Here is a 15,991-nt window from a genome sequence, read left to right as displayed (position 1 = left end):
TAGTATGAAAATTGTTTTGTATAAATAATCTAGTATCCAGATTTAGTCTAATTAATTTAGAGTGTGTCAAATAGAGTTCTTACAAGTGGTAAAACATTACCTCAAGAGTTTTATAAAAGTTGTGAACAAGTATAAATTGTGTTTCGCATTGCATGTTCATATAGAAACACTTGTGAACAAGTAATCCGAAAATTATACATCCGATCTTAGTAAAATAATTTATAACATAGCATCGTTAGATGTATCTGTGGTCAAATAGTCCCCATATTTATTGGGGTAATATGAATGTTTGCAAATGAGAATGTACAGACTCCAAATGACAACAATGAGGCACGCATTATGTATGGGGCAGTAGCAGTAGTCTCAATTTCACATCCCAAATCCATGAAAAAACCTGCTTAATTTCCATGCATGGAGAAACCATTTTTCTCTACCGAACATCTCTCAGAAATTGCACAGTGGAAGACAAGTATATGATTTAGAAGACCATTGCTTTCTCCTGAGTTTCAATGGAATTGCTTCTCAAATCTCTCCTCCATATCAATTTCAGTTTTCCAAGGTGGAAGTTCATGCTTTCATCAGTCCAACTACATCAGATGAACAAGTTAGTCACTATGATGGCAATTTATGATCCTGCTAATATTTTAACAATATGGTAAAGTTAGTAGCAAAAGGAGTCGGAGAAAATCATAGCATTACTCATAATGAATATGAGAAGTACCTGTAGGTCCAGAAATAGCTCTTTCTTCAACTCTTCTGATTCATCATTAGCGAGAGATCCCTTTAAAAGTGCAAACTGTGAATAGGCAGAGCGTTAACCATTTCAGACAAAGTAAGCCTCATTATTGAAAATTTTCTAACAATAAACTAACTAATTGCTACGCTCACTGAAACCACGAACAGTTAGTATGCTCTTAAGTTGTTATACTTTTCTCTTTCAAGAGTAGATGTTAAATTATCCCAATAGGATGATTATATTTAGTGGTTAACACTAACTACTGGTAAACACTAAACACTGATTAGTGGTTAACACTTAACACTATTTGTGTTGTAAGAATAAATCTGATATAGCTACTGCTAACACTATTTGGTTTCAGAAAAGGTGAACGAAGTAGTGCCAATTTTTAGATGATTGCATACTAAAAAGGAAGATTGATTCATGATTGAAATCTTTTCACACAGAATAGAACTTCATTTTAAGTCCAGTAGCCTCAGCCGCCTAATACTTGGATAAGTTTAGCGACTAAGTGGTGCGTCAGAAAATAAAGGCACAACCTTTTCCTCAAGATTATTAGTGGTTAAGAGATGGAGGGACTCCGCTTCATACTCCAAGGCCAACACTGCAAGATAATGAACATCTATATCTGTTAGTCATCACCATGATTAACTTTACAGGCATTGCACTGCCTAATACACAATGAAGATTATTCAAATAATCGAAAAAGTGGACTCCCTAAGGTAATGGTGTATATGCATATCATCCAAAAAAGAAAAGAAAAAAAATTTTGCAGCCCACATGATGCTGAATAAAGTTGGTCTCAACATGAAATAACTGAAATACTAATTTGAAAAAATAGAAATAAAAGATGCATTTGTGATGGGAATTGCACTTTCTTTCAACAACTGAATGCTCTAAAGGTGTCTGTTGCTTTGTGAAATAAAAAGTATGCATCTAAATTAAGAAATAAAGTAAAATAATATAAACAGAAACTAACAGTTTTCTCTATCATCTCAAAAACTGAAACTGCAGTTCTTCAATAAAAATTTCCAATCATGCTGTGCACTCTTGTTACAGTCCTGACGGAAGATCAGAGTAAATGGTGTTAGATATCATTAAAGTGAGATGAGAGCATATCATATACAGAAGATGAATCTATACAAACTTTGTTGTTGCAGCAATTGCTATGAAAGCTTCTTTTTTGGCATTTGCTTCTTGTATCTTACTCTCCAAAAGCTGTAAAAGAATTAGCAAGACCCTTTTATAGCGTTATTGACAAATGTTATTAACATTAACAAAATCCTAAAACCTTACCCTGAAAAGTCTACCTAATCGACCAAAAAAGTTGATGTTTCCAGTCCCACCAAGACAATAGCATCTTAATTTATTGGAATAAGCTATTTGTACACAATCACTAATTCCCACTACAAGAAAGCAAGCAATTAAAATACTTTTAAGTAATAGTTAAGTGATCATCTATACACATAGACCAAGAACAAGAATTACAAGAAACCAAAAAGGCGAAGGCAATGCACTTTTATACACAATTATGTGATCAAAAGTAACAAAACAAAAGAAAATGAACAAGAGCAAAAGGGTTTGATGTAAAGAGAGTGATGATATGAGAGATACCCTTATTGCTAAAGGAGGATGAATGGAGTTGGAGGGGAGCAAGAGGGTTTGAAGGAGGAAACCAAACTCAGTCTAGTGATTGGTGGTGGTGGTGGTGGTGGTGCTTTTAATAATGGCACCATTAGCAAGATTAATATCTAAAACTGCCAATGATCATCGAATATAATAAAAAGAGCGGCAAAACGAGAGCGTCTGTGAGAGTTGAGTAAAAGATTTCACAAAAGAAGAAGAGAAGGGTTTTTATAAGTTTAGGGAGTCTTGAATGGATGCATGGGCTTTTGAGTCATATTCTATTTTTTCTTATTATTATATTATAGCATGAGCAGTCTTAAACTCGTTGAGTTTTAACCATATTAATGTTTTTATTTTTTTATTTGAAAAATCGAATTTTATAGCGATTTTCTATTAAATTTAAATATTAATCAACCTCGTTTCAAAAGACTTAAATTACAAATTAAATTCAACTTACTAAATATTTTGGATCTCTTTTATTTTACAATTAATGTTTAACGAAGTAAAATAAATTGTTTAATCTAACTATACAATAAGATATTTTTTACCCTAATAAAAAAACATTTAGAAGTTTTAAAAAGTATTTATATTGGGTGATTATTGCAACCTTATTCGACTATTCTTGTACATTTACATGAAATATGATTATTTTCTTCTTCTTTAAGGCATATATTGATATTATGAAGTCCCTGCTCGGTTCTCTTGTCTGCCAAGCAATCGATTCGGAGGACAAATTCATATTGGTGATACTTAATTGAGTACTAAGCAAATATCTAATAATGCTTTTCTCATAATGGATTCCTAATTTCCCCCACGAAAATCATCCATAGAATATGATTGACGGTGGCTGTTCTGAGCACACTATAACAAGCAGCTGCAGAGCTCTTCTCTTGTGGCTGCCTTTTACACACGACTTGCCTCCAAACTTAAAAACAGGTTATTACTTTTCAAGAAAAGAAAATTGTCCCATCATATCTGCTAGAGAAGCAAGCATTTCTTGATGATGGAACCAGAGGTTACCAAATATCATACAACACTGATGAACCAGAAATCCCAATCTACAATTGCATGCCTTAGTGACTTCCAAGGTTCTTACCTACCAAAACCTACTTCTATCAGAAAACAGAACATCCATGTGCAAATGACAAAAATCTAACTCTGAAATCGAAACACCCCAAATAAGTTAAAAGACCAACTAAAGTTCAATTCAACCATATCCTAGCAAAATATATCTCGACACTGATCATGGGGCATGGTTGCTTCAATATAAGCAAATAATTTTCTTATCATCATCTTATTCCATCAATCTGAATAGTGAATAACATGTAGCATTTAGATATCTGGCACTTGATGTCAACTTTCAAAAGATCAAGCTCCTACGAAGCAGAAGGGATGGATAATGGGTGTATATGCATAAAGACACAAGTAACATGATGATAAGAGTGAACATCAAAGTAATGTGACTGGCAATAAACGTACATGAAGATTTAATTCACTGATTGTTTAGCTTGGCATAGTTTCATTTATATGACTTGACTTATGATTAAAATATACAAACACAAATAATTCTCTCCATTTACAGAAACATAATGCAACACTCATACATCTGTATGTTTAGTAGTATGATAACAACAACAAACAATATAAATCTTCTAACAAACTCACCAGCCGAAACTAAGGCTCCTCATCTCATTCTCATCATCTCCATAAAAGAAAAAAAGATCCAATGCTTATCATCTGTTTCTTTTTCCTCCATTCTTGACCAAAACTGTTATACTTCTCTCAATGCATAGATAGAAGTATCAAGCCAAACGTCTGTACAGGACAGCAAATGAGCAAACATACACAAAACATAGGATCTGCCAAACCAAACTCTCCCCAAGCCTCATTTGGCGAAAAGGAAAACCCAGAAGGTTCAGCGACATTTAACCCTTTAAAAATATATCTGCATTTGTAATCTATGAAGCTGCCCTCAACTCCCCTTGCGCAATTTTATATTCAAGCTTTCCTGATTGAACCTGAAAACCCAAAACAGTGAATATCAGCTAAATATTAACTGAATGTATGGAATAAACAGGGATCATCATATAATCTGAAACAGTACCCTCAAAAAGAAACATTCTTTTAAGTGCATTTAAACTAACGTACAACAGAAAGTATTTACATTCAGAAGCTAGAAATTTGGACAATATCTAAGGTGAAAAGGGTCGTTTTTTCTTAAAAAGATTTTGTTTACTTTCTACATATATGTGAAGGGCATAATATACCAAAATGAACACCACAATCCCAAAAAAGTCAATCCATTCCCCATTCAAAAACAAAAACCCCATATCAAATATAACCGATAATCAATCAGAAATCAGGACAGGAAAACCCAATTAAATTCACATTCTTTCAAATAAAATAAAAAATTGCAAAATCTGTATCAGACGCAATAGAAACTGAAAAGTAGCATTCTTTTAATTATATTCACATATCAAATATGAAGAAACTATAAAGTATATATACATTCAGAAGCTACAATTCTCCAAAACGCAAAAAGCTCATGTCCACAAAGTCAAATAAGTGCAGTGCATAGCATAAAAGTAAAACCAAAATTCCCTATGATGTTCATCTCTTTTTCATTCAAAAACAAAAACGGAATTTCTCAATTAAAAAAACTCAAAATCAACATCAAACGCAGTAAGTACCCACCTTCAAATCCTTCTCAAATCGCAGCGGATCAACAGAGCCATCAACAGCAGTACATTCAATAGGGTTTTCAAACAAAGACAAAGAGAACTGCTTATCAACAACACCAACATCAAAATAAATCAAGCCAGAACTAGGCACATCAACACGTATGCCCTTAACAGGAAACCATAGGAATAATTCCTGCTGCGAAATACCAGATAATTCCCCGATCTTACCAAATGAAAGAAACCCAGAAATATTAAAATCATAGTGAAGCTGGTTCTCAAATTTTGCATTACAAGGTTGTATTAGGTTAATTTGGAAGTGACCATTTGTTGTGTCATATGAAAAGTCTGTTATCCCCTTGGGGAAAAGACCCACTGGGAGAGAATTCTGGCGGAGATGATCATAGATTGATGGTGTTGATTGGGTCGAAAATGGGAGAATAATGAGAACGAAAGTGAGGTAAAATGTGAGAAAGTGAGGGAAATTCAGGGATTTTGTACTGATACCCATTTTTATTAGGGTTTTCTTTCTGGAGAGAGAGAGAGAGAGAGAGAGAGAGAGAGAGAGAGTTTGATCTCTTTGTTTGTTTTGATTGTTTGAGGTTGAAGACGAGAAGAGGAGTTGTCTTTTTTTCTTTTTCCTTTTCTTTTCTGTTTTTTTTTTTTTTTATGTTTTGGGTCAGTAGGGCTTAGGCCCAAGAAGCCAGCACCTAGGAGAAATGGGGGCCCAATAATGTTTTATCTTATTATATAAACGGAAAGTTTATCTTATTAATTAAAATATTATTAATATTTAAACAAATTCTTAGGTAGACTGAATTAAATACACCAATTTGCTTTTCCTGTTTAGGAGATTTGAATACAGTATTTAAATTTAGTTTGCTAAATGATAAGTGGGATAAATTTTTTGTTAAGATAATATAAACATTGTTCCACTGGAAAGGAAAAAGAAAATAAAAACTAAAATTAGATAAATTTTATTTGGTTGCTTGTTTATTAGCTTAAAAATGTTATACTTTGGAGCTGTGGATTCTATGTCAGGCCTCCTGATTTTCTTGCTGATGTCCTGAATTTTGATGTGTTCTACTTGGAATAACACACTTACAAAATTATATGACAAGTGGATAATTATTAGTTTTACATTTAGACTTTCTCTGACTGGGTACATGAGTTTCTTTTCTTTCTTTTTTTATAAATTTTTTCTAATTATTTATAATCTATTAACATCTAATTAGTTTTTCAATTTGTTTCTGCATGGAATCTCAGGATCATAATGTAACTTTTCTATACTAGTAGGCTAGTAGATAGGACACCTCTTTAACTCCCAGACCAGACTACTGCATTGCTGCAGCAATCTTTTATGTCATGCCACAAATCTCCAATGACTTTCCAAGCTGATGAACTAGAAACTAGGAAAGGAATTTATTAGACATACTATCCAGACATGGAAAAATAAGTTATTCTGCTGTTTCAGTGAAATACATTTTTCAAAACCAACAAAAATAGTTCATATTAGAATCAGAAATTTCTTTTTACTCCTAACAAACTCATTCCAATTAAACAAAAACAAATCTAACACAAAACAACAATGCCGCATCTCAGAACATTACCAAGAACTTGCCTTCTAATATTTTACTCGGTACTTTTACTTGTCTACTCCATATCCAAGCTTTATTATGGTTCAATCACGAATAGTGGCTGCCAACAGACCAACAACAGAATGTCAATATATAAATATATTTACAGAAACGCACAAGAAAATGTAGCATTTCAAACTGGTTCAGTGAGAATTTCCAATAATTTTTACCGTGTCAACACTGACTGGCTTGCCATCTTCTAGAAGAGCTTCAACTATGGTTCCTGACTGATCAGCCTAAAGAGAATAATACATGTCAGGTATAGTCAGTAAATACCTTCAATTTCCTTTTCTTGTAAGAATATGAAAAAAAATACTGATGCCTCATAAAGACATTCAGAGTCCGCAATAAACAATTCGTCAAATACTGATTACAGAATTTCTAGTCAATTGGAACAAGTTTTCATTTAGTAAACCACTGTCACTGTATACATATAGTTTTCTTAAGTATAGATGTGAAAGGTTTAAATAGGCAGCAGTCAATGCCAATAACAGATGGTAAAAATCTATATCCTGATATCCAAAGAAATTGTTGCAAAATAGATTGGTCCAAACAAAGATAAGGTAAAATGAATGTATAAATGAAGGCAACAACTTCCTAACCCATGAGGTTAAAAAAGAAAAAGTAACTCACTTCTATTTCATTCATCAATTTCATGGCTTCAATGATGCACAAGACCTGGCCCTTCTGCACTTTGTCTCCAACCTATGGCAATCATATGAAAAAGAATGCAGCGGTGAGATTCCGTGTCAGTCATAAAGTTAGCATCATTCCTGACAAGAAAAACACTAAGCAGAGATGATTTACCTTCACAAAATGTGGTTCACCTGGTGCTGGACTTCTGTAGAATGTGCCTGCCATTGGGGATTTAAGTGGTGGATGTGATGACTTGGGTGATTTAGTAGCAGGAGGTGAAGGTGATGATGGGGGTGGAGCAGAGGAAGCTGGACTAGAGGCTGTAGAGGAAGCTGCAGGTGAAGTTGGTGGCATTGGCATTAGTGGTGGTGGTGTTGGTGACGGCGGATGCATCATAACAACTGGAGCTGGAGATGGTGGCTGAGGCAAGGCCTCTTTTTTTCGGATTATCAGCTCGCAATCAAGTTGTTTCAACTGCAACTCCACAATATCTCTTGAATCAACCAGCCTGCAATCAGAATAATCATAGTTATTTTAAAATTCTTCAATAAAGTAAGATGGTAAATAATAAGTTGAATTCACTCACTTCACCAGGCTTGCAACTTGTGAAATAAACTCAGATATCGACTCCTCCGAAACCAAAGCTGGAGACGAAGTCTCATTTGATGGATTCGCATCCTTTGGATCCTGCAATGGCACTTCAGATTTGGTAGAAGTTGAGGCAGCAGCATTTGAGGATCCATCCACAGCAACCTTTACAACAGATGACCCCAAAAGCATGTCCAAGAAATTCGAAAACAGATCCTCTAATGAAAACCATTGAAAGAATCTTACCTCATTCAATTGGGCTTTCACTGAACTTGAGCTGTTACGACCAGGATGTTGACCCTACATGGATGAAACCATTTTCACTCTTTCCACACTAAATATATGCATGAGTTTGAATGTTCTAATTTAAATTATTAAACATATGTAGCAACTGGTTTCAGATTTCTATATGCTGGTGCATAAATTCTACAAAAAGTAACTACACAAAGAATAGAAGAACACAAGTAACTTCAAAATGAAGATCTGGATATTATAACAGTAAGGTTGATATATTAGAGTTGTGCACAAATCTCAATCTACATATAACAAGTTCTGACAGACCAACTAACCTATTTGCCTACTTTGGATGCTAAGGGACATGAGGAAAAGAAGTGAAACCCTTGACATCTAATAAATAACACTTAATTATTTGTTATGATATCCAAGTTCAGCATTATTCTAACTGCAAATTAAAGGCTTAATAGGAACAGGTACAAAATGCACTCTAATGTAAGCATTTCCCTTCTCATTAAAACATGGTTTAAAGTAGGCGAGATTACTGTATCCATAGATGCATGTCATCCAAAACAAGCAAGAGAGTTACATTAACTTAAGTGTCTCATCCTCACCTTTCTACAGTAGGATGATAGCAAATCAAAGCATTCCATGAGGCGGTGTCATGTTTGGCATTTCATACAAACCTCTTTGTTTATCCTTTTATTTCGAATATTTCCAAGGGAAGCTACATTTATTCAAACAACATAAATAGAAGAACACAAGTAACTTCAAAATGAAGAAGAAAACAAGCAAAAAGAAAAGTATAAGTTCTATACTCAATGCAAAATATACCATAATTCAATCAACTGGAACAATCAAATAAATTTAATCAAAGAATTTCACACAAAAATTGAAGCAAATACTTATCTTCTAAATTTGAAGCAAGAATACCATAGCCCACAAATTTTTTTTTTAAAAGAATACCACATTTAGCATACTAGAATGCAAATGTACCTATCTTCTAAACTGATGTTGTTCAGTTCCTTCTATATATGAAGTTTCATTTTCTATAGAGTCCAATACAATGTTTTACATTCATGAAAAGATGATGTCTTCTTCTACTTTCAATTTTATAATTGTTGTCAGAAGGAGATCACAAATCTAAAAACAAATTGCCATCTCCTACTTTTTTTTTTTCCTTAAATCCCAAACCAACAACGTAAACAGCCAACTGAAGCACAAACAAACAAAAAAATCACATTCATTCCCCTCCAATTAACAGAATTACAAAAACCAGCTAAAGTAATCTCAAACTTTAACACAAATTTAAATAATTAACAAAACTAAACCATCCCAAAATAAACTAACCGACAAAAAGCTTTCTTTTCCACACACTTGCACAACAATCAGTCAAACCAAGCAAATCACGAAAATGGATAAAACAAGAAAGAAATAAAGAATCGAACTTTATCTGTACCTGAGAGAAAAATCGGAAGTTGGGTTTAGGAGAGAGAGGAAAAGAGACCCTGGAAAGAGTATAGCTACTGTAATGAGACAAATTGGGGGTAGTTTTCACTACTGCAGAAGCCGAAGCCGAAGGTGTTGTTGAAAGTGAAGACGCCATTTGCAAAGCACCAATTCTTTTTAACTTTTAACTCGAATCAATTTCAATTTTGCAGTAAGTATGAAAGAAAGATGAAGAAACAATCGAAAGAAAGATGCAGTGAACAGAAAGAGAGGCTTTCTGTTCTGATTGGTCTGAGGGGTTCTTAGGATCGATGAAACCAAAGAGAGAGAGAGAGAGAAGTGAGTTAGTTTTTAGATTATGTATGTATTATAGTTATTTTGTTAGTCGCTTTGTTTCATTACCCACCTGTCTGCTTCAGGGTTTTCTTTTTTAAGAAAAAATATTTATTTTACACATTGATCCGCTGACAAATAACAATAATAACAGACTGTTTCTTTTCTTTATTATTATCCATTTCTCTTTACATTGCCAAAAGAGGAAACAAAAGAAAAGAAAAACAACACTTGGAAATATGCAAATCTTTCCGGTTTGTTATTCATTTTTAACTTCAGTGGCCGTTAATATTTGAATCTTAATCCTAAAATATAAAACAATAAAAAGCTAGTAGATAATTAGTTTTATTTTATTATTAATAAATAATTAGTGGATAATGTTCTCAAGTTTTTTCTTGTTTCTGTAGTAGCATTTGGTATGTGTTACTTATTACTGTGAATACTAACTAAGACAGCTCTCAAAGTGCAATCCTTAACAGATTACATAAACCTGTCATCTTTTGTTCTTACAAAATTATTTGTGTTGCCATTTCATAACAGCTTATGAATTAAATACTTTGTTTGTTGTAACTGTACGAAGAATATGGCATTAAAAGGTGGTGATGTGCCTAAATCTTTCGATTTTCCACACAATTTCGTCGCCATTACTCTAATACTGCTGCCAGAATCGGGGAGTGAATGCTAGTCGCACTTCCTTTTTAAATATATAGTCTATAATTTAAATAATTATAAAAATAGAAAATATTATTTTTTATATAATAAAATATTTTAAATTAAATTTAGAAAATAAAATATTAAATTTGAACATGTGAAAGTGATTTACTTTTTATTAGGAAGTAAAGTAAAAAATTAAATTAGTTTAACTTTTCAAATAAATAATAAGTTTTTAAAGGATGAAAAAGGGTAAATTACATTGATAATCCTTTCAATTTATTTTATATATCATTAATAATTTTTAAATTCTATCATTAAACCCATTAAAATTTAATTGGGTATTACTAAACTCCTTTCCATCAATTTCTGTTTAAGAAACAATAAAATTCTGATGTGACAATATAACTAGTTTTTTTTTTAATAAAAAGAATAACATATAAACTAAGCATATCAAGACTAATAATATTTAAATATTTAACACTTATTTTAAAAAATCAAAAAAATTAAAATACCAAAACAACTCGGAAAAAAATGCATTTTTATCTCTAATGTTTGGTACGAAGAGGGAATTAGCCCTTAAACTGTTTTCAAGTGTAATTAAACACTTAAACTTAACAAAATCTATAGTTTATATCCCTCTATGATAAAAGAGAACATCATTTTTTAAAGCTGATGTGGCCATTATTAAGCTCATAAAACTAAAAATTAAATTCATTTTATTTTTTAATTAATTAAAAAATTTATATATAAGCGTAATCATCATTTGTGGTGTAATGGTTCTATAATTGTAATGGAAAATTCAGCATCTCTTTAACATCAATTAAGACAATTTTTCTCTAACAGACTATGTCTCATTCAAGATGTAATTTTTCTCAACAAATGTTAACATGTAGTCATCGCCATGCAATTCCGGTCTTCATTATTCCTGCACTGATCAGTTTTATTGAGGTAAAATTCCAAGGGAAGTTCATTTCTCCTCTCAACACTCGCCCCGTATCCACCATGGATGCTGTTGTTAGCTTACTTGTGTATTGCTTGACATATGGTAGTGAGCATGCATTTTCTTCTCCAATGTACGTGTATATTTTTCAAGGTCTAATGACATTTTCTCGTTCCATCTCCTTGGCTTCACTAGCATGAATACTCTTACCAGATTGCATTCAATTTGCTATATAAATGTTCTACGTTTATGATTTCAACGGGGAAATTTCAACCCCATGGTTCAAAGTATTAAACACTGTAATTAAAGGTTTATTGTAAGGGTAGTATAGTCTTTTCCATGATTACAGTATAAATAGTAATCTTTCCTTTATTTTTAGGTTAAGCTTCTTTTGATGATGTACATTATGATTTTCTCTCAATCTTTTCATGGTATCAGAGCTTAATTATTTTGCAATCAGAAACAGCCTCGACGTCTGCTCGTTCTTCCTCTTCTTTCTTTGTGTGTGTTGCTTGCGTGTGTTCTTCTGTGCGTTGATGCGCCGCTGTGTTTTCCATCCTCGACGTCTGCTCGTTCTTCCTCTTCTTTGCTGTGTGCGTTGCTGCTGTGTGCGTTACTGCTCGTTGCTGCTGTGTTTTCCATCCTCGACGTCTGCTCGTTCTTCCTCTTCTTTGCTGCGTGCTTCTACTTCTTGTGCTGTATGCGTTGCTGCTGTGCGTCGCCATTTCCACTTTGCACACCACCTGCTCGACAAAACTCCCATGTTCAATCTATTGTGCAGACTGCTGCTGTTCGTGGCGTATTAGTTTCGGACGAAATTCTTATAAAGACGAGAATATTGTTAAAGATAGTTGCAGCAAACAATGATGTTGGCATGCCACCTGCTCGACAAAATTCTTTAAGGTTGGATTTGTTGATAGGGGCTGTGGCTTAAATTTATTTGCTTGGTGGAAAATTTTACATTGTGGTTTCATATTGATAAATGGTTATGGCATATAAGCAATATGTGAAAGTAGATTTGTTGCCCCTTCTTTGGAGTAATTGATTGTTGTTGATTTCTGTTGAATTTTCCTTTCTTTTGTCTGTTCCGTATGGCTGAAGCTAGAGATGATTCGCTTCAAGCAGTTAGTGTTTAGTTGGATGGTAAGAATTATGCATATTGGAGCTACGTGATGAAAAATTTCTTGAAAGGGAAACAAAAGTGGGGATATATTTCGGGTGCTTATATTAAGCCTCAAGATGATGTGGCATTATTGGATAAATGGGAAGTTGATAATTCAAAAATTATTACTTGGATCAATAATTCTATTAAGCATTCGATAGGCACCCAATTAGCAAAATATGAGACGGCTAAGGAGTTTTGGGATCACCTAGCTAGACTGTATACACAGTCTAATTTTGCAAAGCAATACCAGTTGGAGTCTGACATTCGTGCTCTTCAGCAGAAAAGTATGAGTATTCAGGAATTCTACGATGCTATAACAGATTTGTGGGATCAGTTGGCTCTCACAGAACCTGCTGAATTACGAGCCTTTGGGCCCTATATTGTACGAAGAGAGAAGCAGAGATTTGTACAGTTTTTAATGGCCCTTCATGATGAGTTTGAGGGACTTCGTGGGTCTATTTTACATCGTCATCCACTGCCTTCTGTTGATTCTGTTGTTAGTGAACTTTTGGCTGAAGAAATTCGTTTGAAGTCCTCGGTTGTAAAAGAGGTTTCTCCAGCTTCTACTCCATTTGCATGCCTCCTCGATCAAACTCTAAATCTCAGTTCAGGCCATATGGATCTGTTGCTCATGATGAATGCGGGTTTTGCAAGCAAAAAGGTCATTGGAAATCTCAGTGTCCGAAATTGGGTAGAGGAAAATAGCAACAGTTTCATCAACAGCAGCAGCAACAGTCTCATCAGTGGTCGTATCGATCACCGCCTCTCCACAATGGACCTCCTCTTCTACCTCGTCCTCACAATGCCTTGTCAACCTCCTCCTTAAACCCATCACTGATTGAGCAGTTCTTACTTCTGTTCATTTAATTAACAGAATTCCTATTTCTTATAATTCTGGCTTGTCTCCCTATGAAAGATTGTATGGTCGTCCGCCAGATTATACTTCTCTTCATGTTTTTGGTTCTACATGTTTTGTTCTTCTTCCTCATGTTGAACGCAGTAAGCTATCATCTCGATCTACTATATGTGTCTTTCTTGGTTATGGTGCAGGTCAAAAAGGGTATCGTTGTTTTGATCCAGTCAGTCATAAATTATATGTTTCTCGTCATGTTATTTTTCTTGAACATATTCCTTATTTTACAATTCCTGACCGTCCTCACCATATATCTATGTCTGATCTTATCCATATTGACCCTTTTGCTACTGATGTTGATGAGCTATCCTCTGTTGATATTCCTGACACCTCTATTGGCTCCTCTACTACACACTCCGCCCAATCATCTTCTGAGACTGCGGAAACTATCGTACCTCGCTATCCTGTACGCAATCGTAAGTCCACTAAACAACCTGATTTTGATTATTCTTGTTATTCGAGTTCATTTGTTTCCTTTCTCGCTTCTATTCATCGTCTTTCTGAACCTTCATCTTTCAAAAAAGCCATTCTTGATCCTCTTTGGCAGCGTGCCATGGTTGAGGAGTTAACTGCTCTTCACCAAACCCATACTTGGGATTTAGTTTTCCTTCCTGCAGGTAAACGTGCTATTGGTTCTCGTTGGGTCTACAAGATTAAAACTAAGTCTGATGGTTCTATTGAAAGGTATAAAGCTCGTTTAGTGGCTAAAGGTTATTCTCAAGAATATGGTATGGATTATGAAGAGACTTTTTCTCCCGTTGCTAAAATGACTACAGTTCGAACTCTTATTGCTGTTGCTTCCGTTCACCGTTGGGATATAACTCAAATGGATGTCAAAAATGCCTTTTTGAATGGCGATCTTCATGAAGAAGTTTATATGGTCCCTCCTCCTGGTCTTGATCATCACCCTGGTGAAGTCTGCAGACTTAGGAAGGCTCTTTATGGTCTCAAACAGGCTCCTCGCGCTTGGTTTGAGAAGTTCTCTGCTGTAATTACTTCACTTGGTTTTCATCCTAGCCACCATGACTCTGCACTGTTTATCAAATGTACTTCGGCTGGTTGAATTTTTCTCTCTCTATATGTTGATGATATGATTATTACAGGTGATGATGTTGTCGGGATTAGTCTGTTAAAGTCCGAACTGACTCATTGTTTTGCTATGAAGGACTTGGGTTCCCTTCGTTACTTCTTGGGTATTGAAGTTGCTTCTTCTCCAAAAGGGTATCTTCTTTCTCAATCTAAGTACATTTCTGATATTTTTGAGCGTGCTCGCCTTTCTGACAATAAGACTGTTGCTACTCCAATTGAGCTCAACGCTCGTTATTCTGCTTCTGATGGTTAGTTGTTGGAAGTTTAGTTTATCTTACTATCACTCGCCCTGATATTGCATATGTTATTCATATAGTCAGTCAGTTTGTTACTTCTCCTACTACAGTTCATTGGGCTGCTGTTCTTCGCATTTTAAGATACCTCCGCGGGACTCAGTTCAGACTCTTCTATTTTCATCTGCTTCATCTTTAGAGTTATGTGCTTACTCTGATGCTGATTGGGCCGGTGATCCCACTGACCGCAAATCAACTACTGGATTTTGTATCTTTTTAGGTGATTCCCTTATCTCTTGGAAAAGTAAGAAGCAGGACGTCATTTCTCGATCCTCAACGGAGGCTGAATATCGCGCTATGGCTTCTACTACTTGTGAAATAGTTTGGTTGCGATGGTTGCTTGCTGATATGGGTGTCTTTATGCGACAACCAACTCCTTTACATTGTGATAATAAGAGCGCTATTCAGATTGCACACAATTCAGTCTTTCACGAACAGACCAAGCATATCGAAATCGACTGTCATATTACCCGTCGTCATCTTCAGAATGGCACCTTGACTTTGCCTTTTGTTTCTTCTTCCTTACAGCTTGCGGACTTATTTACAAAATGTCTAACTGCTTCACGTTTTCTTTTTTATCTGACAAATTCTCGATGCTTGTTGCTATCGCATCGTGAGTTTGAGGGGGAATGTTAAACACTATAATTAAAGGTTTATTGTAAGGGTAGTATAGTCTTTTCCATGATTAGAGTATAAATAGTCATCTTTCCTTTATTTTTAGGTTAAGCTTCTTTTGATGATGTACATTATGATTTTCTCTCAATCTTTTCACAAAGAATATATCATCGGATTCTCCAAACTGTTATGGACAAAATTTTTAAAGAATACAAGTTTTGCATGTAAAGGAGGAATACACGTCCACTTCTACGGCGAAATTTTCTGGATGTTTGGATTAAAAGTTGCATCCGCGGGCTTATAGCTTGATATCAATTATATGCATCTCCAAAATTTGGGTTTCAATATATATATATATAATTGAAATTTTATTTTAAACGAGTAACAGATTCCTAACAACTCCAC

General features: G+C 34.5%; 2 protein-coding genes and 1 long non-coding RNA gene across 8 annotated transcripts; all 3 read right to left on the bottom strand.

Moving 5' to 3' along the window:
- Window positions 1–119: 119 nt before the first annotated feature.
- LOC107260924 lies at window positions 120–2,821 on the bottom strand. Of its 2 annotated transcripts, XR_007216592.1 has the most exons (6): window positions 2,033–2,821; window positions 1,884–1,954; window positions 1,716–1,797; window positions 1,276–1,340; window positions 722–796; window positions 120–587 (listed from the first exon to the last, which is right to left on the bottom strand). It is a non-coding gene; the product is annotated as an uncharacterized LOC107260924 (long non-coding RNA). The 2 variants fall into 2 exon arrangements; XR_007216591.1 differs by having other exon boundaries at window positions 1,884–2,821.
- Window positions 2,822–3,822: 1,001 nt separating this feature from the next.
- LOC8274266 lies at window positions 3,823–5,830 on the bottom strand. The gene is made up of 2 exons (XM_002514778.4): window positions 5,057–5,830; window positions 3,823–4,380 (listed from the first exon to the last, which is right to left on the bottom strand). The coding sequence occupies exons 1-2, from the start codon at window positions 5,549–5,551 to the stop codon at window positions 4,321–4,323; spliced, it is 555 nt and encodes a 184-aa protein (XP_002514824.1). The 5' UTR covers window positions 5,552–5,830; the 3' UTR covers window positions 3,823–4,320.
- Window positions 5,831–6,438: 608 nt separating this feature from the next.
- On the bottom strand, window positions 6,439–9,970 carry LOC8274267 (biotin carboxyl carrier protein of acetyl-CoA carboxylase 1, chloroplastic). 5 transcript variants are annotated; one of them, XM_048377017.1, is made up of 8 exons: window positions 9,595–9,733; window positions 8,750–8,862; window positions 8,148–8,201; window positions 7,900–8,066; window positions 7,485–7,821; window positions 7,311–7,382; window positions 6,848–6,913; window positions 6,439–6,738 (listed from the first exon to the last, which is right to left on the bottom strand). In XM_048377017.1, exons 2-8 carry the CDS (start codon window positions 8,786–8,788, stop codon window positions 6,715–6,717), a joined length of 759 nt encoding a protein of 252 aa, XP_048232974.1. In that variant the 5' UTR covers window positions 8,789–8,862; window positions 9,595–9,733; the 3' UTR covers window positions 6,439–6,714. The 5 variants fall into 5 exon arrangements, with proteins under 5 accessions (XP_048232974.1, XP_015572257.1, XP_015572258.1 ...); XM_015716771.3 differs by lacking the exon at window positions 8,750–8,862 and having other exon boundaries at window positions 9,595–9,966; XM_015716772.2 differs by lacking the exon at window positions 8,750–8,862 and having other exon boundaries at window positions 7,900–8,000; window positions 9,595–9,963.
- Between the last annotated feature and the right edge of the window lie 6,021 nt (window positions 9,971–15,991).

The sequence above is a fragment of the Ricinus communis genome, chromosome 7 (assembly GCF_019578655.1).
Source record: "Ricinus communis isolate WT05 ecotype wild-type chromosome 7, ASM1957865v1, whole genome shotgun sequence".
In the NCBI taxonomy this organism is placed as follows: Eukaryota; Viridiplantae; Streptophyta; class Magnoliopsida; order Malpighiales; family Euphorbiaceae; genus Ricinus; species Ricinus communis.
This window is presented reverse-complemented; position numbering and strand designations above follow the sequence as displayed.

Coding starts and splice junctions, on each gene's coding strand:
- LOC8274266 (XM_002514778.4), bottom strand. CDS start 5,551: ATGGGTATCAGTACAAAATCCCTGAATTTCCCTCACTTTCTCACATTT. Junction 4,381..5,056: donor GATTTGAGAAGGATTTGAAG/GTGGGTACTTAC, acceptor TTGGGTTTTCAG/GTTCAATCAGGAAAGCTTGA.
- LOC8274267 (XM_002514779.4), bottom strand. CDS start 9,741: ATGGCGTCTTCACTTTCAACAACACCTTCGGCTTCGGCTTCTGCAGTA. Junction 7,822..7,899: donor CAAGTTGCAAGCCTGGTGAA/GTGAGTGAATTC, acceptor TTCTGATTGCAG/GCTGGTTGATTCAAGAGATA. Junction 6,914..7,310: donor AATTGATGAATGAAATAGAA/GTGAGTTACTTT, acceptor TATTCTCTTTAG/GCTGATCAGTCAGGAACCAT.